The 25,406-nt window shown below is 42.9% G+C and overlaps 1 protein-coding gene across 4 annotated transcripts in view; it reads right to left on the bottom strand.

The window, feature by feature from the left end:
• The window catches only part of DOCK2 (dedicator of cytokinesis 2), a 430,360-nt gene that overhangs the window by 295,893 nt on the left and 109,061 nt on the right, over positions 1-25,406 (bottom strand). For 3 of the 4 annotated variants that reach the window (XM_017341248.4, XM_089335066.1, XM_089335065.1), the window contains exons 24-25: positions 15,076-15,146; positions 13,638-13,744 (exon numbers count right to left, since the gene is read on the bottom strand). In XM_017341248.4, coding sequence (XP_017196737.2) covers positions 13,638-13,744; positions 15,076-15,146 — 178 coding nt within the window. Of the gene's footprint in view, positions 1-13,637; positions 13,745-15,075; positions 15,147-24,403; positions 24,634-25,406 lie in introns of those variants that run through there. The other variant, XM_089335064.1, reaches the window with a different exon arrangement.

The following is a 25,406-nucleotide window of genomic DNA, read 5'->3' as shown; positions in this document are numbered from 1 at the left end:
TCAGGATGGAATCCAAAGAAAACTTCAGAACTGAGAAGTCAGAACTCCTGACTTCCAGTTCCACATGCTGCTACACTATCAGATGATTACAAATAATAGGAATATTAGTAATACGGGCACTGATGACAACAGTGATGACGATGATGAAACCCCATTGGTGAGCCCCTGCCAAGTACCAGAGCTCTCCTCACCTCTCAGCAGTGTTCTCACTTAATGTTCACAATCCACTGACAGAGTAAGCATGTTCTCCTAGATTGTCTCCATTTGACAGATGAAGAATCGGAATTTCCTGGTTAAAGTAGCATAATCTAGACTTGATGCAGGTTCTTGCTCTGAACAACTGGTTTGTGTTGTGCCTAGATCACAAATAGGGAATCTCTCCGCAAATGAGTGTGCCTTCTTTAGCTGAAGTCATCATGAGAGTCTCATTTGCATTTGGATAATGGGCTTCCCTCCTTGCAATGGTGTCTGGTTCCACTTGGGTGATCTTTGCAGCTGGGATGGTGTCACGCTCAGCAAACACACTTTGGCTGCCTGGGGCTAATGAAGGCCCTTGTGTGCGGCTGCACTGAAGGGCCTGGTATTGCACAGAATGTCAATGCACAGACCTACTCCCAGGCCAGCAAGGGTGACGATGGTGGAGTTGGAAACACATGGCCCTCTCAAACGGCAGCACAACACTCCGGTTCCTTACTTGGGGACAACCTGATCTGCTGAGACTATCACACAGGAGGGGGCAAAATCCCCTGAGTGTGTATGCTTGTGTGTAAAGAGGAGGAAGAAGGGGATTCAAACCACTGGGAAAGCTGGGTGAGATTCATGCCCAACAGAAAAGAAATAATGAGAACGAGGACAAGAATCTATTAAGGCTGTGAATTCCCATGAATTTTTCTAGCATACAATGAAATGAACCTGAATATCCATAAATAAGAAAATATTGAAATCAGTTAAGGCCTCTCTATATAACGGAGTCCTACGAAGTCCTTAAAAATGGAACGGGAAAGTGTTCTCAATAATTCTCAGTGAAAAAAGCATATCGCAAACCTGGTAAAACAGTACCCCAATTATATAAAATATATGATACAAGAGAGAGGAAGAATAAGCCATGGTTATCTGTAAATCATGACATAATAGGCACTTTTATGAATTTCCAAATGTTCTACAATAAACTCACCATATTTGGATAAGACTTATCTCCATGAACAAGAAATGCCACTCCCTGCCCCCGCCTCTCCTGCCAGCATCCCAGGAACATGTCTGGCAGAGTTCTGGTGTGGTCTGAGGACCCCAACAGCAAGGCCGTGTGCCAGGCAAGGATACATCAAGTTTTGCTGAGGTTTGAGAGGCAGAGTCAGTGGCTCAGGCATGCCAAGATCCCCTATAGAATGCTGTCCAGAGAGGGCTTATGTCATACTCAGCCGACACCTGTCTACTACATACACTTGTGCCTAACATTCCAAAAGCACTATTCTGGAACAGTCATCCTTAGAGGGTTATTTCTAAACAAAATAATTTTATAAATTTATATTATAAAATTAACTTATTATAAGTTTTTTAAATCCTATATATTTATCAAAACTATAATTAATACATTTTCACCAGAATCTGCTGTGTTGCGTCCATTTGTAGATTTTGGTCAGCCTGTATAACTATTTAAACATAAATCAGCAGTTTTCACATAAAAATCCATCTGGGGGATGTCATTAAAAACAAAACCAAAGATTAGGCTATACAGAGCCTGTATATTGACACGACACCAAGCAGCTGGTACTGACTCACAGTCGTCCTGCTTATCCCCAGTCCTCACCACGCCCTTCCATCTTCCCTCCCTGAGCTGAGTGGCCACTGATCATTTCCACTCTTGTTTACTTAGGCAGAGAAATATTTCTCTGTACTATTTTACCTGAGTTAGAGTTCCTCCACTTCTGATCCAGCTTCCTGCTAATGTGCAGTCTGGGAGGTTACTGAATGATTTAAATCACAATTCTTTTTTTGTTTTTAGAAATGATTTTCTAAATTTTGGATTACCATGTAATACTTGTACATTTTGATGGGGTACAGTGAAAAATTTCAACACATAGACATAATTTAAACTGAGCATACTACACAAACAGCCTTTCCATTTGTGTACTTGGAGCCTACCAACTCCTGTCTTCCTGTTCTGCATACAGAATACAGCACTACCTATTAGACATGTAGGAAAGTACATTTTTAAAATACTGTTGAGGGTGACATCAGAAATATCTATTTGGTAAGGCAGCCCTGGACTTGCTGGCTCACTCTCTTCCGTTGCCTGCCTCACCTATGCAGCCTCAGTGCAGGATCTTGGGGTAAATCTTTTCCGTCCCACTGTGAGCTTCCAGGAGGCAGAAAATTTGTTTCAGACGCCAGATAGCCAGCAGACAGGGAGTGCACTGGGAAAGCGACAGACCAAAAATGGAATGTATGCTACTTGGTATGTGACCCTTGGCAAGGTTCTTTCTTTTCTTAAAAATTTATTTATTTTATTTATTTGCCAGATATGGTTACAGAGGGAGGTAGAGGCAGAGAGAACCATTTGCTGGTTCACTCCCCAGATGGCCACAGCGGCCGGAGCTGAGTCGATCCAAAGTCAGGAGCCAGGAATCTCCCCCGTGGGTGCAGTGGCCCAAGGACTTGGGCCATCTTCTACTGCTTTCCCAGCCTTCGCAAGTTTCTAAAGCTTCCTAACCCCAAGTTTCCTCACTTGTAACATGGAGCTAGTAACAGCTATGCTTCACAGGAATGCCATGAAAATTAAATGAGATAATGTGTGAAGTGCTGAACACAGGCACAAAATTATGGTTAAACAAATGGTGGTCATAAAATTATTTATTATGGCATTACTTTCATATCCCCCACAGTTTCATGCAGCTACATTTTTAGCTTTTCAATAAATATTGGTTTACAGTTCAACTGTATCGTGGTCTTAAGGAAACTTCCTTCTATTCTTAGAGGATATTAGGGAAGAAAAAACAGCAAAATCAAACTTAAATGGATCAACTTAAAACTCCTAGAACATCCTAAAACCTGCCTTGCTATAATTCAAACCACTCATGACTGTCACTTCACAGCAAAAAAAAAAAAAAAAAAAAAAAATATTGCTGGAGTATCCACATAACCTTATAAAGATTTATGCTAATACCCTCATTGTTTGTGATTCCACATATACAAAGAATCATTCCAGAACTTGGAAAGAATCCTATGGATGATGTACTGAAAAGTATGAGAACTGCCCAACTGTGCTCTCTGCCAGCTTTAATGAAACACTATGTGTATGTTTGCGTATATATATACACATATATATATAAAGCTTTTATATATACATGCACTACACAGATATGTATATATACATGTATATTTATAGAAGACTTTATTTGGATTGCATTAAGATACTGATCTGAGAATTATTTTCTCCCCTAATTAAGTTGTTCTTCATAATGCCATTAAATGTTACTCAAAGTGTTTCTTGAAGTTCAAGAGGAATTTTCTTTGTATGCCAGTTCCTTATCGAAAAGATACTTTAAATGTCTCTTGGATTTGTTCTGCAGCTTATTAAATCACTGCCTTCTCTGATTCGGGATGTGAAGGTTTCTTTCTGAGAATGAAGTCTGCAGTCAGCAACACAGAAGAGGGAAGAGTGGGTGTTAAGGGAGCCCTTCTCAGATCTGCAGAGTGTGGAACGCACATTGTGGAGCTCTGTGTGGCTCTTTAACGCTGCACTGGATGTGGGCAAACTAGACTCCCTATTTGAAGATTTGGATACTTCTAAATGCTCTGATGAGAAGAAAGCGAAGTCTTGAAAACTTAATGACACCTTCTTGAAGAAATGAAATTGGCTCCTGCGATGTAAATCCTTTTAACTTCTCCAGGGAAGTGAGCCTGGCCTTGCTAATGATCAGCTATGTGACCTTGAGGGCACCATGCAATTTCCCTCCATTCCTTTACCCTTCTATAAAATGACCTCATACCTTGCTCCCAGCTCAGGCAGAACATTTAGAAGTGTTAACAGCAACAGATTGGAAAGTGAGGGCTTTTTTCAGGCGTGAAACAGTGTCCCATGAAAATGATTCAGAAATATTATAAATCAGAGGATGATGTTTAAAATAGTAGATTTCCATTGTTGGTGGAGTTCTGGAAAATACTGCCCAACTCTTCATAAGTAGTTGTTCTGCAGAGGTCGAGAGATTTGTCCAGTCACACACTGTGCACCAAGTGACACAATGCTTACAAGCAGGCAGCACACAGCCTATCGTGCTGTATAACAAGCATTCGACAAACACCAGCTGCTGAGGCTACCCCAGATGTGACTGCTGTGGTGCTGGTGTCCTCAATCCAAATTCAGTGCTCCTTTTGTTAAAGATACAAAGAAACTACAAGGAGGTGTTCTACAGGCTCAATGCAATTTCTTGCCACAAGAAAAAACTATTTCTTTCATATTGAGTGGGTTCAAGCCTACAGAAAGTAATTGTTGTGTCCCCAGATGCTAGCATCACACCAGAGCCTCATCTGGGGTTTGACTCAGAGAGCAGAGTCTACCCCTTTTGCCTGACCCTTCTGACCCTTTAGCCTTCAATAAAACATAGCACAGAGGACCTGCACAACCACCACCAGGGTTTGCATCTAAACTTAGCAATCCTGTCTTCCACCTCCAGGGAAGGGCAATGTTTGGGAAGTACAAAATGGTTCCAGCAAGGAAAAAGGAGATGCTGCCCAATAGACAAAGCTTGGGAAAATGTACAGCCAAATGGACAAAAAAAAAGCCCACAAACTAATAAGAGAATTTAAAAAGTCACTAGAAAAAGGGGCAAAAGACTTGAAAGACGTATCACAGAAGTGAAATGTATGTGGCAAAGAAACATAAGCTTTTCAGCATCATGGATGACCAAGATTTTTTTAATTTATTTATTTGACAGGTAGAGTTATAGACACACAGAGAAAGAAAGACAGAGAGAAAGGTCTTCCTTCCGTTGGTTCACTCCCAAAATAACCGCTACGGCCGGCGTGTTGTCCTGATCCAAAGCCAGGAGCCAGATACTTCCTCCTGGTCTCCCACGCGGGTGCATCCTGGTCTCCCACGTGGGTGCAGGGCCCAAGCACTTGGGCCATCCTCCACTGCCCTCCTGGGCCACAACAGAGAGCTGGACTGGAAGAGGAGCAACCGGGACTAGAACCCGGTGCCCATATGGGATGCCGGCACCGCAGGTGGAGAATTAACCAAGTGAGCCATGGTGCCGGGCCCAACTACATCTTTTAAACCCATTTTACTAATATAAATTAAGAAGTGAGACAATACCCAGTGCTGAAAACAATGAGGATCCACAGGACCACTGAAGCTCTGCTGATAGGAGTGTAAATTGGGTCAACCATCCCTGGAGAACAGTTAAGCGCTGCCTCCTAAAGCTAGCCCCTGTGACCAAGTAGATCCACTAATAATTATACCCCTAAAGGAGACTCTTTTTTTCTAATTTTTATTTATTTACTTTTTATATTTGAAAGGTAGAGAAATCAAGAGACAGAGAAAGATCCTCCATCTGCTAATTCGCTTCCCAAATGCCTACAACAGCCAGGGCTGGGCCAGGCTGAAGCCAAGAACCCAGAACTCTATCCAGTTTTCCCACTTGGGTGGCAGGGATGCAGTTACATGGGCTATCACCTGCTGCCTCCCAGACTGCACACTAGCAGGAAGCTGGATCAGAAGTGGAAGAATTCTAACTCAAACCAGGCACTCTGATATAGGATGTGGCTGCCCCAAGCAACAGCTTAACCACTGCACCAAATGCCTACCCCAAGGAGACTCTTGAGCATTTACAGGAGACATATTCAAGAATATTCTCAGCAATGCTTATCAAGGAAAAAAAAAAACCCTAAAACTACAAAATGCTTAAAATTGAAAACATGAACAAATAAACTAAGGTTTATACACACAATGAAATTTTCTATGGTCATCAAAACAATGAACTCCAGCAACCTGTATGCAACAGAGATGAAAGTTACTATAATGAGAAAGGTTAGTACATGAGAAAAGTAAGACCCTTCAAATTAACACTGCTTTTTCACCCTTTCTATAAAGTTAACTGAAACACTAGAAAAATACGGAGATGCAATAAAAATGCATGAAAAGAATGGGATGATTAACAAAAAATTGAAACAAGGGGGACAGGCAGATGGGGACAGGCAGACTCAGATGATTCCATGAAAGCAAATTGTTAACCTCCTACTTTTTTGTTTTGGGAGTATGGATGCTCAATTCATTATTAAAACCAACTAAGAGAATGTATAAACACACAACCCAGACCTTGTGCAAACCAGTGAGGAGACAAACATAAATCAAGGACCATGACTCTTCGAAGGACCATGACTGCGCTCCCTTTTTCTGAAGGGACACTGGCCATTAAATAATGTTATATTTTACTTCCAAGGTCCACTGACCAGCCTCTGAGGGCTGGCATCAGTGAGATCATAAAGAGACAGGGCACATGAAGAAAGAAAGCACACGCCTTATCCTTAAAGAGCTCACGCCATCAGCACAGACAGTCCCACAAGGAGAGGGATACCAGAACAAAAGGTTGAGTATCTTGACCTACGTTCACGTGATGCATTATGGGAACCCTTTCTCTGTCTACACTGCTTTCTTTCCCTGTCTCTGGCTCCTGGAGCTGTGTATCACACCGAACAGGAGCCGGGGGCACCTCCAGCTCCCCGGGCTCCTCCCCAGATCTTCCGAGTCAGATTCTTTCTTTGCTTTCCCAGTTGAGCCCTGGGATCACAAACCCAGATGCCACTGGGGAAAGAGGAAGAGGACTGTTTTGAATCACAAAAACTAGTTAAAACATCATTAACTGAAATGTTTAAGTTGCCACAGTACAAAGTAGAGAATCTCAAAGAAGCTTATATTAAAAATAAATAAAACCATGAAGCTTCATTTTCTTTGCCAATGGAATGCGGTCCCTGGGGACCACCCTGCATGAGGACCTGGCAAATGCTGAACAGGACTGAGCCAAAACACCTGAGATATTAGGGAGAACTTGTGCATATGATGTTTGGTTTGGGTGCTTTAGAGTAGGAATTTTCTAGGGGTTGGGGGGAGGGCATGGGAAGGAGTGGAAGGAATTCAAGGCAGAATCTGCACAGAACAGAATTGTGCCAGCGTCTGTAAAGAGCAAAGAGAGATGAGAGGCCAACCTGAGTCTATAGCACGTGCAAGCAGATGAAGTTAAACTCGCCTTGCTGCCTCTTCTTCAGGACAAGCTCAGTGGCCTAGGCGGAACATCTCAAGTGCTGGGGACTTGCTGCAAGGGAGCTGTGCTCTCAGGAGTCACAGCCAACAAGGCAACCACTGGTTGTACAAGCCTCCTCGCCCTCTAGCCAAAGGTCTCCGGAACACCTTTGGTACAGGGCATTTGGAACTAGGAAGGGGTAGACAGGAGGAGATAGAAGAAAACAGATCCTCTCAGTGGGAATGGTGTGTTGCTTTTTCAACCACAGAGAAGGAAACATTTCCAACAACAAAATATACTCTATCTGTTCCTTTGTACTCATTATGAGAATAAACCATGGTGGTCGTGGTGGTGGGGGTCTGCTATTTGAATGCCTTGTATTCAGAACCCAGCTTTAATACTTACTGCCTTTTCAGTGGCAGACATAGAGCTCAGCAAACACTCTGTGTCCTTACCCTTACCAGATCCCCTTCAAGTTGAGTTGGACACATGTGACAGGTGCTAGTCAATGGACTATGGGTGTCATCGGCAGCTGTCAACCCCAGAATGAGGCAGTCAAGAGCAGCCGTGACTCTCCCCCTCCTCCCTCCCTGGCTGCATGGAGGCCACAAGCACCAGCACAACTTCAGGAGGGACGGAACAACATAACCTTCATGAGACTTCACCCAAGAGAGAAAGAACCTTTTACATTGCTTCCAGCATCATCCAGATCAACACAGTAATACTGTAACAAGGACACTGTGCAATCTTCGGTCTCATTGGAAGGAAAATTACTTAACCTTCTAGGCCTCAGTTTATCCACTTATAAGATGGGGATAGTAACACTGACATCGCTGGATTGTTGTAAAGATGTAATACGCGTCACTCCTATTATGCCTGATACGCAGCTGGCATGTAATAAACGTAAGCCACACCCTTTAAGATGCTGTGACACCATTATTATTCTTGTGGTTATTAATGTTACAACAGATGCCATTTAGTAAGCAGTTACTGTGCCTCGGGCACTGTGCTAGTTGTTTTATGTAAATTACGACATTTTTGCAGCTAAAGAAATGAAGCTCAGAGGGGTTACTTGTTCAGAGGGACACAGAAACAAGGGTGTCCTGAATCAGAGGTCACTGATTCTAGTGGTGCATGTCTGAACCTGTGACATGAGTTCACCAAGCAGAGTTAACAGCTGCTATCAGGGGCTTTCCTCCAATTCCATTCGATGCTGCAGTGGTGTAAGGATTAGAAAAGACAGAGTCCTTATGTGGTTGAGGCCATTATCTGCGGCCCCATCCCCTAATAGCTGCTCAGCACACTATCAATTGTGAATTGCGGACCACCAGCTCCAGGCTGTGTGGACAGCAGATAAGAAGCAGGGGATGGACGGGGTGGGGGGAGCTGGGGAAAAAGAAATTGGATGCTTTGTGGTTCAAGAACACCTTCTCAAGAAAGTTTCCAATTAAAAACAGCCCACTGGCTGCAAATAAATATTGGATGAGATTCCAAATCTCCATCTCTCTCTCTCTCTCTCTCTCTCTGTGTATGTGTGTGTGTGTGTGTTTGTTTTGGGAGCTAAAGAGAAAAGCGAGCAATGTGGATCCTACAGCAGTTTACAGGGAACCAGATGGTACATCTGATTAGCATCAGACTAAAAAGACACATGACTCAGATTAGGTTCTCCTAGGGACAAATGTGCTGCGAAGGCTCAGACGCTTTGGTGTTCTCAGACTCCCCTCAGAGCTTTCTCAGGGCCCGTCTATTCATCCTGTCTCCCACCACCACCCCAGGCAAGTATGAGTTTGTGTTGGAGAAGACAGCAAATTAGTCCTTAGAGATTGCTCAGTTCTCCTCTCGAGAAGCCCCGAAGTCATTCTCGTGGGGCAAGACGTGACTCCTCACTCCCTCTCACTCCAGGCTACGAAGCCACGTCATACCACTGGGTACGCTCAGCAACCCAGTGAGATCTACTCTGTATCTATTTCCATTCCCCAGATGAGAGAATTCAGACTTGAGAGATTAAGTAACTTAGGGAAGACCACAGGTCAAGTCAGTGTGAAGGCTAATATAAGCTAATTGTCTACATGAAAAACACCAAGAAAAATAACAACAACAACCCCACAAAAACAATATGTGTATGTCTTCGAAGAGCTCAGGGAGCAAGTCATCAGAGAGGATGGCTACCAGGCTTCCAAATCTACGGGGGCTTCGATGCTGAAACCACAGATAACACTGAACCTTCTATATAGTATGTTTTTCCTATACATTCTTACACGTTTATGATAAAGTGTAATTTCTAGGTTAGACACAGTTAACAACAACTAATAAGATATGACAGTTATAACAATATGCTATAATAAGAGTTATATGAGTGGTTTTCTCTTGAGATACTTATCATACGTATCCTTAAATTGAGAATGTTTTACATTCAGAGACTGGCAGCTTCTCTTGGGTGTAGCTGAATTGCCAACATTGCTCTTTTGCTTTCAGACTATTGAGTTAAGTAAGGGTTATCTGAACACAAGCACTACAATATTGCAACAGTTGATTTGATAGACAAAGTGGCTACCAAGCTACGAACGGGCAGGTAGGGCACACAGTGTGGGACACTGGACAGAAGGATGATTCTTGTCCCAGATGGGATGCAGCAGGACAGTGTGAGATTCTGATTATAATACTCAGAATGGCACATCATTTAAAACTTATGAATTGCTTATTTCTGGGATTTTCCATTCAATATTTGTAGATCACAGTGGACCACAGGTAACTGGAATCCTGGAAAAGGAAGCTGAGCATAAGTGGTGACTGGAATAGCTACAGTGTGGCCTGTGACAAGACAGTGTACTAAAATGCCACCAGCCTCTCTCCCTGACCTACACCATTTTAGGCAAACATAACATGGGCCCTTCTCAAAAATACTCTAGGGAAGTCAAAGAAGGAAGCTTGGCTTGGGGTTATGCACAATGGTCAAACACAAAGAATCTACAGGCCAGGGATAGTGGTTGGGAAACTTCAGAGAACAGCAGGAAAGATAACCTCAACTCCAAGAATCGGTTACTGCTTAGTATGACACTAAGCCTCACATTGCACTGAGTACTTCCAAACCATCAAGCATCTCATTAGCTCACCAAACAGTTTTCTAAGACACACTCTTAGTGTCATGACCATTTTACAGATGAGCTTAGTGAGGATCAAATTACCCATGGACACACTGTTGATAAGGGGCTAAATCATGAATTCAACTCAGTTTAGTGTGATCCAAGCACCAGTGCCTTTAACCAGTAAACCCTTTCCATTTCTCTGTAGGGTCCTTGTGAAGACAGGACAACAGTGAAGGCTGCCAAGCTCAGAGAGAGTGCTTAAAGCCTTGTGGCCCCTCTGCTTGGTGCCAACACAGATGTTCAAGGCTGTGAGTACACTATCATGTCACCAACATTGCTCCGGGCACCTGCACATCTGGCAGTCGGTTGAGTGCAAGTTCAAGGTAGATCATGTCTCTGAGGCACAGGATGCTTTCGAGGCAGGGGAAGAGGAGGAATCCCACTGCAGCTCAAACTGGCCAGAGGAATCAGGCTCACTCTAGTAGGGGTAGAAAGAGTACAAGCAATGGACACCCAGGAAGTGTTTAAGAATTGTGCTCACTTAGCAAATGAAGAGAGGCTCAGGAGTCCCCCTTATGCTCTAAGGGCATACAGCCTCCCGTATGAGCCAGGGATCAGTAGACGGATTTTACTTTGCATTCTGTTGAAAAGAGATCCCCAAAAGACATTTTATTTGGCTCCTTCCGCTCTCCAAATGTATTTAAAGAAAAGAATTCTGCCATTTCTTTGGTAACTGTGTACAGCAAACACCAGGCCTGACCTTCTGTTGGTTAATATTAATCAGAGGGTTTTTACTGAACCTGAAACCCAGACACACAGCAGGACTGGGAAGCAGCAGCTGTCCAGCCTGCCCTGTGATTATGCTAACCCTCAGGGGCCACCTCCCAGCCCAGGAGATGTGGCTTCAGCAACAAAATAACTCCCCATTCCATGGGGCTGTAACTGACAGCTCCTACACAGTCTGAGACCTTGCTCCTCCATCTGGCCCCGATGCCCAGCCGGGCCCCTGACAATGATGGCAGACCCCTCCCTGCTGTTTGTGCAGTGCCATATGTAGCTACTGTTGTCCTTGTCATGTCCCTAGGACATGCCTCAATTTGTCCTATTGCGACACCACCTGAAATCCTGAAAGGGGCTGGCAGTACCGGAAGGGGCAGGCACATTTCATTTTTTAGATCAAGGGTGGGGAACTTTAAAAATGTGGAAGTCTCACCTTGAAAAGCCAGAGTAATGCAAGGAATGCAGAGACTTACCAGGGTGAGGCTCACATGACCTCACACAAACCACCTTGAAGAAACAAGCCACATAGAGGTACTCCAAAAGTTCATAGAAAAGGGAACTAAAATGTAAGTATATTTTGGTGCAAAAATTTTGAAATCTATGCATAATGTCTTAAATATATACAATTTCCAGGAACTTTCTTCAGACATCCACTGCCCCACATATAGGATTAATATGTTATCACACATCTGTTTAAATAAATAGTCAGGAAATTACACACACGAATGTTAAAATCACAGGAAGGACACTTTTTTTCCCCATGTCCATCTTCTACCCTTAACTCCAGGGAAAGGATTCAGACAGCAATTTTGGATGCACCATGTTAACCAGGCATTAGAAAAAAAAAAAAGAAAAAAAAAACATCTTCACAGTGAAGTGGCTCCTGAATATTTCTGTGATTACCAGGCAATTTGCATAAATATTCAGGCTTCACTCCTGAATAAATTCCAGTTGAGTGATGGCTGATCCTCTGAATTCTAGAACCTCTTATTTCTGGCACAGTTTGCTTCTCATTTTATTACTGACATCAGTGTGGACAGAAGAATTTAAAATTGGAAAGGGTTGGTCTTTAGGGCACAGAAAATAGAGTTGACCCCGGAAGGCATATTTCCCCCTCACAGAGGGGAGGGGAGGAATACAGAGCTTCTGAATGGGCAGCGCAGTGACGCGGTTCAGCAGGATCCATAATGGCAGATCTAGCGAGTTACATGGAACAAAATGTACAATTCATCGGGCTGGATCCCGATGCACAGTGTTGCTTAGGTTGAAAGAGAAGGTGGCTGGCGCTGTGGCACAGTAGGCTAACCACTGTTTGCAGCACTGGTGTCCCATATGGGTGTTGGTTTGCTCCTTTTCTGATCCAGCTCTCTGCTATAGCCTGGGAAAGCAGTGCAAGATGGCCCAACCACTTGGGCCCCTGTACCCTCGTGGTTGACGCTGGGGAAGCTCCTGACTACTGGCTTCAGATCGGCTTAGTTCCAGCCATTACGACCATTTGGGGAGTGAACCAACAGATCTCTGTGTCTCTCTTGATCTGAAATTCTGCTTTAAATCTTAAAAAATTCTTTAAAAATTTAAATCTTAAAAAAAAGATGACAGAGAGGATAAATATGAACTCTTAAATCTCTCTGGGCATATCTGGGTATCCACAGGCATCTAGTTCACTCACCTCAATAACAGAGAACCCCAAATCTCTTGACAGAGGCATAGTTGTCAAAGCACCTAATAGTTACCAGTTTAGGGTGCGAAGAAGTGCTTCCCAAATTCATTGTCATTTTCTAAGCTCCAAGAATATACATAAGTGAATAAAAGCCAAGTACACAGCCATTACATAATGTGCTACCATGTGAGTGACAACAAAAGGCCAGAAGAACATATAGCATACATCCATCTGATGGTCCATCTGTGGTGTGTCTCTCCGTGTAATGGAAACATTGCTCAACTCTGGAGAAAAATGGAAATGGCACCTATAGGGCCTGGGGCACCCTTTTTATGTGGCATCCTTCCATATCTTTGCATTTGGAACCATGTAAATGCCATACCTACTCCAAAACAGTGTATATTTTTTCTAAAAGCAAATCTAATTCTTACTGAATCAGAATCAGATTATTTCCCATTTTAATAAGCTCTCCCATTTATTCTGACACACTTGAAATCTGGGGAACTTCTCCATTAGTCATTCTTTGTAACTAAAGAAACTTCACTTCCCCTCAGCTTAAGGACAACAACAACATACCATACAGGGAGACAATAACCTCACACCACAATGACTTAAAGCATATGGCTCCAAACTCACCACTTGCATGAAACTTTCTCAATGCAACCATAGCATTCTTAAAATCAATTTAGATTCCTAAAATCAATTTAGATTCTGAAGCCTACATTGTCAGCCACTTTCTACTGTCTGACCTTTTGCAGACCAGAGGAATTATTAGAGGACAACTGGACAGGTAGTACTCTGTCCTATCCAGCTCCCCAACCAGCATGTGGGGTCCATGACATCACCTACCTGCCAAGGAAGCCTGGCACTCACCTTGCTTTTTAAACAGGTTGCTCTGGACAATCTCATTCATGGACTGTACTTTCTGCTTCTGGAGTTTCACTGGAGGGATGCAGGTGTAGAACTCATAGAGGAGTTGGCTGTGGGCAGGAAAAATAGAATCTTGCGGAGCCACTTAGATCAATGTACCCCACTTCATGGCACTTAAGAGTCTATCCCTGGATTATAAGCTCTCTGGGGACAGAAACCACATTGTTCTTGCTCTCTTTAGGCCTCCAATCCTGGCAGAGCATGAGATACACAGTGAGACTTCGGTAAACTGCTGGTGTTGAATATTAATAGCATTCAAAGGGATGTGAAAATAACATCAATAACCCTGAATATTTCAGGTGCATGCTTTGCATCTTACATTCACTGTGCCATTTAAACCAACTCTAGGTGTTAGATACAATACTTACCTCGATTTTATAGGTGAGAATAGTAAGGTTTAGAAAGGTTAATTAATTTTCCAAGGTTATGAAAATAGAGAGTCAAAGATACAAGAGAGTTTAAAACCAGATTCTGACTTTATTGCCATGCCATTTTATTTGCAAATGTTCCATGCCTGGTACTATGTTATGGTAAATCTTCAGATCAAAAAAAGTCCTTGATTTTAAAAAAGCATGAGAAAGTTGTGAGAATAAAATCAGTTTGGGACATGAAGAAGGAGACAGCTCTTCCCAAACAGAGTGAAAATAAAAATACCCTGCAACAAAATTATAGTCCCTGCCAGCTTTCCAAAATAAACTCATTTAATTCATTCATTCTTCCAAGTACATAATAAGCACATGCGCAGTATCTGACAGGCAATGTTCAGAGAAGTGGGGATGCAATGGGAACAGACTTGGTCCCAGTTGGTGTGGAACTTACATACAGCCTGAACCAGCCCTGGCTGTTACAGGCATTTAAGAAGTGAACCAGCAGATGGGAGATCTCTCTGGTTTTGTTTTTTTTTTTTTTTTTTTTTTTTTTTCTGTCTCTCTTTGCTTTTTAAATAATTAAATAAGAGCAAGAAAGTCAACAGAAAAAAGGAGCACATTTCTATCATGCTTTTGAAGGGTCCTTGACTTGTCCTTCATTTGTACTATAAGGCCTATGGGGCAAAGACTGGAACCTAAAACAAACTTCAAGCCCAGGTCAAACAGAGATCCTTTACCCCAAAGCACCAAGTTTGTAACCTACACATTGAAATTCAGCATTATCAAAGAAGGATGCTTATTGCACAACTGGTTTTCACCAAAATCCTGCACAACAAAACCAACAGGCGAAAATGCCACACTGGAAGCCCTGAGCGAGGCTCCTGCCATGTGCTCTCCCTGCCCCTGAGCTGAGTACCCATCTGGAACCCCCTACAAGAGCCCTCCTCTTCCCCCTTTCCCCCTGAATCCCAGTTTTGCCAGAGAGCCCAGGAAGCTACATCATAAGCACCTACCTGAGTAACTTTGCATCAAAGACGGTTTCCACATCATGGAGGACGGATGGGATGTATTTCAAAGCTGCCACCTGAATGGAACATGAAATAAGCATGGGTGTTGCCCACATGCAACAACTCTGGCTCTGCAACATGACATGGATGGGGGAGGACACTGCCAGAGTGAAGCAAGGCTCTGGGTGCAGATTAAAACATGACACATACTTCACTGTATGCAAAAGCAAAGGCGCAGCTTCTATCTTCAAGGACACAGTAACACACAGAATACTTACAGACTGTTTGAAAAATGTTTGCTTAATTTGAAAGGCAGAGAGAAAAACAGAGAGATGGAGAGAGATTGAGAGAGAGCTCCCATCCATTGATTGACTTCCCAAATACCCTCAACAGCCAGGCCCAGGCAAGGGCTGGCTGGGCCAGAGCCAAAGCTGGGAGCCAGAAGCACAATCCAGGTCTCCCATGTAGGTGGCAGGAAGTCACTGGCATGAAGCTGGAGTCAGGAATTGAGGCTTGGAATCAAATCTAGGAACTCCAATATGGATGTGGGCACCATAAGTGTCCTTAGTGCTAGGCCAAATGCCTGACATGAAAATTACTTTCTTAAAGAAAAGATCTTTCTCCTAGGTATACACAGCTGAGATTCTTCACATAAATAATGATTATGACTATTCTCTGAATATTTACCATGGGGCAGACACCATACTGAACACTGTTCATAGATTATCTTGTTAATTACAGGCCCACAAGGGAAATACTCTTTTCAGAGATAAAAAAAACCTCTGGTGCATTCAAAATAAATAACTAGAACACAAAGTTTGCAAGGAGAGAGCTCAGATTCAAGTTCAGCCAGGCTGCTCTTGGTGTCACTCCCTGAAGCCCTCAAGCTACATGGCCCCTTACACAAACAGCAATTGTGGTAAGAAAATATTGATGGAACAAGGACATAAGCTTCAGTCATTTTAGGTTCTTGCCTAAAAGTGGATAAAATTTCATTTTACCCCTTACCTCTGCCTTCTTTCAAGAGACCAGCTCAGTCCCTTGCCCTGTATTTTTCCCCACTCCAACCCAGCATTCCTTTCCATGTTTGAAAGCCTGCGAAAAACCTGAAAAGACTGAATGGAGAAATTCACCTCCAACTACTGTCCCCAACCCCTCTCTGGACCTTTAGCCCACCCTAAGATACACAAGGCCCAGTCCCCTTGAGGACTGGGCCCTCTGCCCCGTGTTCAGTCTGTGTGCATGTAGATGGTTGGTCACCTACCTCTGTGAATTTATTTTTCTTGAATAAATTCAGTCTGGCTGCGAGTTCATCTCCTATCTCCTCTCTGTTCTGTGCCCCTTTTCCTTATAAATATTTCATATATGTATGTGTGTGTGTGTGTGTGTGTGTGTATACCTGTAAGGATACATGAAGGAGGAAGTTTTCAAAAAATTAGTGCACTAAAATGTATATCCATTAAATTTTAGAAAATATTTTAAAATTATCTTTAAAGAAGAAATAAAGAAATTCCTTTTACTGCTGCTTTCCCCACAACCTTGCTAACACTAGATACACAGTCATTTTAAAGAGTTTTACAGTTGTAATTTTCAAAATGTTTATTTATCTATTATCATTTTTATTTTGAGGGGCAGAGAAACAGAGATGGAAAGAGAGAAAGAGAGATCTTTCATCTACTGGTTCACTTCCCAAATGCCTGCTTTATCAGCCAGGATAAAGCCAGGGGCCTAGAACTCAATCCAGGTCTTCCACATGGGTAGCAGAAACCCAACTACTTGAGACATCATTGCTGCCTCCCACAGTGTGCACTATCAAGAAACTGGAAAAGGAGCAGAACAACCAGGCTGCAAACCAGATGCTCCAGTGTGAGATGCCAGCACCCCGAATGGCCAGTTAACCACTGTACCACATGCCCATTCTGAGATTCACAATCTTTTTAATTTTTGTTCATCTGATGTTCAATTTGCAACTTGGTGGTTGCTGGTACAGTTATGCATGCTTTCTATAATAATTTACTAAGTTCCTCATTCACGTAATTGTGCCACTCTTCTTTTGTCTTTTTTTCTCTTAGGTTTGTAGAATTCTACATGCACTACTAATATTAACCTTTTTCCAGCAACACATTTCTCAAGAATTCTCTCTTGCTTGTCATGTTGCTTGTCTTTTAACTTTGTTTATGGTATCTGTCATTGTGCAGAAAGATTTTAATTTACATGTTGTCAAATTTGACTTTATAGTTATTGGATTTTGTGTCTAGAGCTCTATTCTTCATTCTTTCAGATCTACATGACAAAAGAGGATTCTAACACCAGGATTTCTATGGGCACTCTGCCCTGTGGGACAGTGTTAGGTGTTTGGTAGGGGAGAAGGGGTTGCAATCAAATAATTCTGGGAAACACTGGTTAATGCAAAGAAAAACCAATGAGATTTTTTACCTGCAGAACTTTCCAGAGCTTTAATACACTGTGAAGCACAGTGCCCTTCCTCCAGGCAGTTACAATCTACAGTACATTCCAACCTAGTTGTTCAAGGACTATATTTATCAGGAAACACCAAACAGACATAGCAAAAATCAGGGGCCTGCAATGCTGGGCAAGCAAAAGAAAGGAGCGGTTATAGAAGGAGTACAAGGCAGTTGGAAGAGATGAGGTATGGCATCCATACTGTATCTAAAGAATCAGTTGCTCTCGTTCAGTTGTTTTAACACTGTGCTATCCAAATCGACCACATCTCTCAACTATCTTTCTAGTATGGGCTCCCAGATTACAACTTCTGCATTCTAAAGAGACACCATAGATTGAGATATGTGCTCTGAAACTGGCTAGGGCAAGGACTTCTAGCAAACTGTTTCTTCATTCATTCTTAAGCCAAATAGCATTGAGCCCAGAGGGACCTAGATATGAATCCCAGCTCTCCATCTAGCCCTGCTTGGGCCTAAGTCTACTTCTTCACCCTCTGAACTACGCTACATGAAGATACTGAAGCCCAGAACACACCAGGCCCTCTAAAGTATGTGTACCAAATCACTCTTCATCTCATCTCTCCAGCACCTGCCCTCATCCCTAGCACCTGGACAAAATACCTGTACTCATCATAATTAAGACCCAAATGAGAGAACAAAGGCAGAAACCAGCCCCTGAGCAAGTTGGGCAAAGCAAGCCCTTCTGTGCTGGCTGCAGCTTGCTGGCTTTCAAGAGCTGCTTATCTTTCCAAGGCTCTGGAGGGAAGCTACAGAACAGCCGACCCTGAGAGTCTGCACAGACACACTTGCACGCTTCAGCTATTAGCCATGAGGAAGTAGGCAGGCTGGGGGAGGGCTGCACGAGCCAATCTTCCCAGCTGCCCACTCTGGCTGGCAACACAATCAAGCACACTGAGTAGCTGTCACCCCAGACTCGGAGCGCATTATCAAGGCAAACAGCAGCATACTGAATTCTTGTCAGGTCTAGAGGCCCCACAGAGAAGTGGCACGGGTGTGGTTCTCTTTTCCAGCCAGGGCAGCCCATCTCTGACTCAGGAAGCTTGCAGAGACTGTTGTCACAGCTGGTGTTGGCTACAGGGCTTCTGCTCATGGTTTTCCCTGACAAAACTGAATAAGTGGCAGCAAATAAGTTTATCAGGTATTTTCACCAAGAATTCTCTGAATACAGTGGTTCCGCCAGGCAACACTGGAGAGCCCCATGTGTTGTTGCATGTTTCTGAGATACAGAAACTAGAAACAGACTGATTTTCTAGATCTGTTAGCTTCCTGGTAACCATACAGCTTTACTGTGGCTATTGCTGTTACTCTCATTATTAGTACTATTATACACAAAATTGCATCTCGTTATTATTACTTTCACTCTATAGCATATATTCCTATGTTGCATATAAAACTTAAACACACACATATACACATATACATGCATATATATGTATATAGTACATGTGTACATATAATAAGATCATTAATCAGAAGGTTTCAAAATAGAAACCACAAAAGAAATGATAAAAGTTTAAGGTGATAGACATGCTAATTGCCCTGGGTACATTTACCAAACATCTTGTTCTGCAGAAATACATAAAATCATTAGATGTTAAGCATAAGCTTAAAAAACAATATAGAAAATAAATTGTAGATAACACTTGTGCAGGGCCAATGTTGTGGCATATCTGGTTAAGCCATCACCTGTGATGTTGGCATCCGAAATAGGCACCAGTTCACGCCTTGGCTGCTCCACTTCCAATCCAACTCCCTGCCAATAGCCTGGGAAAGCAGCAAAAGATGGTCCAAGAGGTTGGGCCCCTGACACTGACACAGGAGACCTGGAAGAAGCTCCTTGCTCCTGGCTTCCTCCTGGTCCAGCCCTGGCCGTTATGGCCATTTGGGATGTGAACCAGTGGATGGAAGATCTCTCTTCCGGGTTCTCTCTCTCCCTCTCTGTAACTCTGCCTTTCAAATAAATAATCAATATTTTTAAAAATCATTTGTGCAACAAAATTAGAAATAAGTAAATTAATTAAGGAGGAACCATTATTGGAAACGTTATGCATGCCAAGTCATTTTGTGCATGATCTAACTTAATTCTTACGACTACTCTTATGAGCAGGTATTGTCATCCTGTTGGATCAGTAGAGAAACTACATAAATTATTTTCCAGGAACAATGGAATCAATATGGCACAGAAAGGGTGAGTACTCCACTACTGCCCATCATCATTAGGCAAGGTTTTCACTTCATCTTGGCTAGTGGGGAGTTTCAATAAGGGAGAGAAGGCTGCCTTGGGAGAGCAAGTAGACAGAGTCCTGTTCTCTTTATGAGGATAACTTGTGAAAAGAAAGGACAGTGACAGTGTTTCTGATATCACGTAAGTTAATACTCCTCCTCATCATATATACAGAGAGTTGTGAGTTAGTTCAGGAATTAGATAATCATGAGGCAACAAGTTAATTCTCATATTAATCAAGTCTGCCCTGGGTTAGATACAGCCCTCAAGAAGAGGGCCAGACCCAACCCAGTGAGATGACTTCACTGGCCAGAGAGGAGCCAAGATAAGACACCTGAGAGGACCACTTTCTGGATGGACTTCAGCAGAACCGATAATCCTGGGCAAGTAGCAACTGTTTAACTGTAACATCAAAAATCAAAACTAACCAGTGTGCACTCTCCCATACTCTCTCTTGCTCTTGCTGTCTTGCTCCCTCTTACAGTAAAAGCAGCCAGCATTTGTGCCAGTAGACACACACTTCTGCCTGAAAACAATGTCTTGAAATGACAGGCAGTCATTCTTCTACAAGAATACTAGATATTTTCCTCATTCAAGAGTCACAGATATTCAAAACACACACCATTCCCATCTACCAATTTTCAGTCCTTTGATTTTAGCCAAGGGATGGACAGTCAAGGGCCGTGGAAATGGGACAAATAGCGTCACATTTCACAGAATGATCACAAGAAAGATGCTTGCTTAGAGACTCTGGAGTTGTCCCTGTGGAAAATAAATGCAGGATATTCATCTCATCCCTCTATTCCTCTGTTCTGAATCCAGTCTGTGAAAGGCCAGAGTTTGAGCTCCTAGTCACCGCCAAGCAACAGTGCAGTTTCGTTAAATAATAGCGCCACTTCTCTTTCAGGGAAATGGCAGCAGGTTTTAGAACATGTGTGTCTCCATGCTTCTTTTTCTTTTTAATTCAGCTCAGTTTGTTGTTCTGTTTTAAAGATTGATTGATTTGTTTGAGTGACATAGAGGAAGTGTGGAGGGGAGAGGGGGAGAGACAGAGAAAGAAGGAGAGGGAAAGAGAGAGAGAGAGACAGAGACAGAGAGAGAGAGAGAGAACCTTCTATCAACTGGTTCATTCCCCCAAGATGACCACAACTGGGGTTGGGTCAGGCAGAAGCCAGGAGCCCAGAATCCATTTGGGTCTCCAACAGAGGTGGCAGGGGTCCAAGTACTTGGGCCATCATCCACTGTTTTCCCAGACACATTACTAGGGAGCTGGATAGGATGCAGAGTAGCTGGGATTTGAGCCAGCACTGTGATATGGAAGTTATTTATTTGAAAGCTCAAAGCAACAGAGACAGAGACAGAGTCACAGAACCAGAGACACACAGAGATATGTTCCTTCTGCTAGTTCGCTCTCCAAATGCTGCAATAGATGGGGCCAAAAGCCAGGAGCCCAGAAATCCATTCAAGCCTCCTACATGGGTGGCAGGAACCTAATTACTAGTCCGTCATCCACTGCATCCCAGGATTCATTAGAAGGAAGCTATATATGAAGCAGAGTAGCCAGGACTTGAACCAATATTCCAATATGGGGTGCAAGGGTTTTCAGTGGCAGCTTAACCTGCTGTACCACAACATTTACCCCATCTCTGTGTTTTCTGTAACAGCATTATGTTGGCCCCCTGAGACTTGGCAGGAAGTGGTAGAATTCAAGGTTAAAATTACCAGACAAAAGAGGTAGACTATCGGATTTCAAGTCCAGGCAAACTGAATACCACCTTCACTTGTGGGGCTGTGGGAAAATTAACTCTCTGTACTCCAGTTTCCTCATCAGAAAAGCAAAGGGAATAATATTTCTTTCTTTGTAGAGTTGTTGTGAAGAATAAATGGAAAATGTGAACTATCCATACGACTACAACTTTCTCATTGAAACAAAAAATTCTACCCCACCTATCACTGAATTCATTATTCCCAAATATTACCTCCAAGTATGGAGTATATTGTTGAGAAGGAGATAAGAATTGAACACGCATTTAAAAGTCTGGGGCAAACCCCCAACTCCTCTTGTTAATATTGAGTTTTATTTTCCCTACCTTTAGGTGTTAAGCGTACAGCCTGTGGGCCACTTCTCAAGAATAGGCCACTTTTTCCACTCAGTTCAGACATTTGAATATTTGTATATCAATGAACAGAGAAAAGAGAGGGAAGAAAGAGGAATCCTTAATTAGCTCTTGTTCATGACCATGGGCCAAACACCTGCCTGTCCTTACCATTGCTTACTATTGTTTAAGGCTCATCTACCTGACCCCTTGCCAGAAGGGCAAGTCTTTAATGAATTTACACTATTGTTTGGTGTTGATGAAGAATTCAAACTTTGGAATGAATTCAAATCCAAGATCCACTGCCTTTCAGCTATGGTAAAGTAACTCAACCCCTCTAAGCTTTCTTTTCCTCCTCTGTGAAGGAGAGATAAGAAGAATACTTGCCTTATAAAGTTGTTACAGAGCTCAAACAAGCTCACAATATATGTAAAGCTTTTAGCTCAACGTTGCACATATAATAAATGCTAAAACACAAAACAAAACAAAAACAATGGTAGACTCTAGTACTGATTCTTTAATTATTCAGCCAGTAGATATTCAAGAACTTACTGTGCTGTTCCAGACATTAAGCAAATATAAGACAGAGCCCTCTGCCTCCTGGATACATGAGTGACTTCATTAGCATGAGAGGCACTGACAGTGACCAAGAGGGCATATCATTAAACATCAGCTGTTTATTTAATTCCATCAAATTGGGGCATTGCAAAATATCAAAGACCTTAAGCAGAATGGAGCAAACTGGTCTTCAGGGAAACTCTATGTACCTTTCACTCACATTTGAGCCGCATCTAATTCACAAGTATCTGTGAATTATCAGCTTACCATCAACTCTATCAACAGTGCTCAGCGGGGTGGCAAGTAACCATTATGGAAACCCCTGGCCCAACCTATTCCTAAGGCACAGAGATGAACACTGATCTTGGAGATAGGAGTTTTGGATGAGCTCACACCCTAGGTCCACCACTGTGGATAAGTATGAGTTGGGATGAATTAGGAGCCTTCTGTGGACACTGAGGATAGTGGTTCCTTACAAATGCCGGGTAGGGTTAAAACCACTGTGAGGAGCCCAGCTCCACACCTGGACATGGCAGGTACTCCATCAATGGGAACATTTTTACTCCTCTTCTCCTCCTCTTTGAACTACTGGCTTTACACTTTACATGGTTTTGGGAGAGTTGCGGCCATGCCAACTCAGAACTTTAAGGAAAACCACAGAAAACAATTCACTAGAGCCAGATGAGCCTTAGAAATGGGGAATAACTTGCTTCCGTCTGAGAACACAATGGACAAAGCTGAGAGCTGACGTAGATCTTCTCTAGTAGGAACTAAGGCAGGCACAAGTAAGGGTTTCTGCTAGATGCCCTGCTGGAATGAATTGGGTGTGTCAGTCACAGGCATTCTTACTGCGCTCCCACCCAGCACTTACAGCAGACAACCAAACTTATTGCAGGACTCTCTCCACTGTACTCCACGCAGGCTCAGAATCAAACCTGTTACCTTGTCCTATGTCACCAGCCAAACTTTGCCATCCATTTTCTTCACACAGACAATTCTTGTGGGCATTTTTTTCTCTTTGATTGTCTTGGTATAATGAATAATTCAAAGTCCAACTATTACTTGGCCTCATGTGGCAAGGTTAGGAACACAAAAAAAACCCTTTCTGGTTTCTGCTCTGGCAAAATGACCCAGAATCTTCTATTTTATGATAAGGTAAAGGATGGAGTGGTATAAATGACTAAATGATATTTAAACTAATTCATATTACAGGGCTGATACTTCCTACTTAACATATATTATTTTATTTAATCTACTGGAATCCTCAGACATTGTTCTTCTCATTTTATAAAAGGATAAACTGAGGCCCAACAAACCAAAAGGATGTGCCCAAGGTTACAGTTTCTTACCCTCTCTGACTTAAAAGTCAAAGCTCTTTCTCCCATAGCAAATAACAAAGTCTGCAGAAGATTCTTTGAGTGAAGTTTTTGCTGACATCACATGGCCTTGATCCCTCCTTTCTCATCAGCCCATTCCTCACCCCTGAAACAGCATTAAATTCTCCTCAAACAGTGCTGCTCTTCCTATTTGAATATGACTTAAATTCTTCTTTGATAACTTCACAACAACCATGTAGCTAGGAAGAGCACATCATTAGTTTTATGTAAATCCCTCAGCTAAATTTGGCCCTTCCGGCAAATCTAAAGTGAGATGAAGCCCCTTTGCACAGCTTTAACGGGGGGTGGGTGAAGATCCAGGAGAAGAATCTAGCATAATCTGGCCCTAACCACAGGCAAAGCAAGGCATTTCTAACACGGCTTCCCAGACAATAAGCAGCTGGGTAAAACGACTTATGCCTAAGCCACAATAATCGTCTTAGTTCTCTGTGTTTGCTTAGCATTGTATAATTTGCTCCTTTGCAGACAATGTTTCTGTGATCCTCCCAAACACTAAGGTCTTACAGATGAGGAAACTGACACTGAGTCAGCAAGTAGGAAGAGGAATGTTCTTGTAGACCCACGGCTCCCCAGTACCGTCAATGCTGACTTGCTCATTTTTACTTCCTCGCTTCTGTTCTTTCTCCCTCCTTCTTTCTTCTTCTCCATTCTTCCTCCCTCTGTCCCTTGGTTCTTTCCACCAAGATGCATGTGGTGCTGATTGGAAGGAGGAGCTCCGGGCTGGCTCATTCCCTTCATCTTCCTTTCCTCTCTCTCTGGAGCACCTGCTCCTTTCTGTTCCCCATCAGCTGGCTTCCTCAGTCCACGGGTTCCTCATTCCCACTTCGGCTTCCTTGGAGCCTCTCTCAGACCTGATTTGGCTCCAGAGTCCTTCAAATCACCACTGCCGTTACTCTCAGCTCTCTTTGGATACCCTTACAGGGTATAGCCTCCCACGAGAAGGAAGCGCAGCTGACTGTAATAGGATACAGGTGCTGTGACAGGCCACATTTCGTGCTGCCTCTGCTCCTGTTACTCCTGTGTTATAGAAAATGAGGGCTATAGAAATATTGGGAATGTCTTTAAAAACAACCAAGAGGGAAGACAAGGTGAAACTGTGAGTCTGTCTCAACCAGTCCCCAGGAAAACACCCACAGTTCTAGCAGGTGCTACATGAGCACGATCACTGTTGCCACAGTGGTTCTGAAAGCCTGACAGGAACAGACGTGAACCCCAACCTTAATACTGCCTGGCCTTGGGAAAGCTGGAGTTTCAGTATCCTCATCTATGAAGTGGACATCTTAACACCTGTCCCTAAGGCTGTGCATCCATTCCTTCAGCAGAATTTTATTACTCATCAATCATGTGCTAGGACTCTTTTAGATGCTGAGGATACAAGGATGAACAAGACAAAGCCCCTCTCTTTCTTTGCATGAACACATACACTGCACACATGTACATCCCACTATCTGTTAAATCAAAGAAAGCCATCAGCAAAGTGGGTTCGCAAACTTTTCTTTATATTAAAGTCACCTGGAGAAGAAGTGTTTCAAAATCCCTTTGCATTAGTCACTCTCCCCACCAATTAAACTGGAAAGCA

Source organism: Oryctolagus cuniculus, chromosome 6, assembly GCF_051225735.1.
Source record: "Oryctolagus cuniculus isolate XC-2025 breed Fujian yellow rabbit chromosome 6, ASM5122573v1, whole genome shotgun sequence".
NCBI classification, from domain to species: domain Eukaryota; kingdom Metazoa; phylum Chordata; class Mammalia; order Lagomorpha; family Leporidae; genus Oryctolagus; species Oryctolagus cuniculus.
This window is presented reverse-complemented; position numbering and strand designations above follow the sequence as displayed.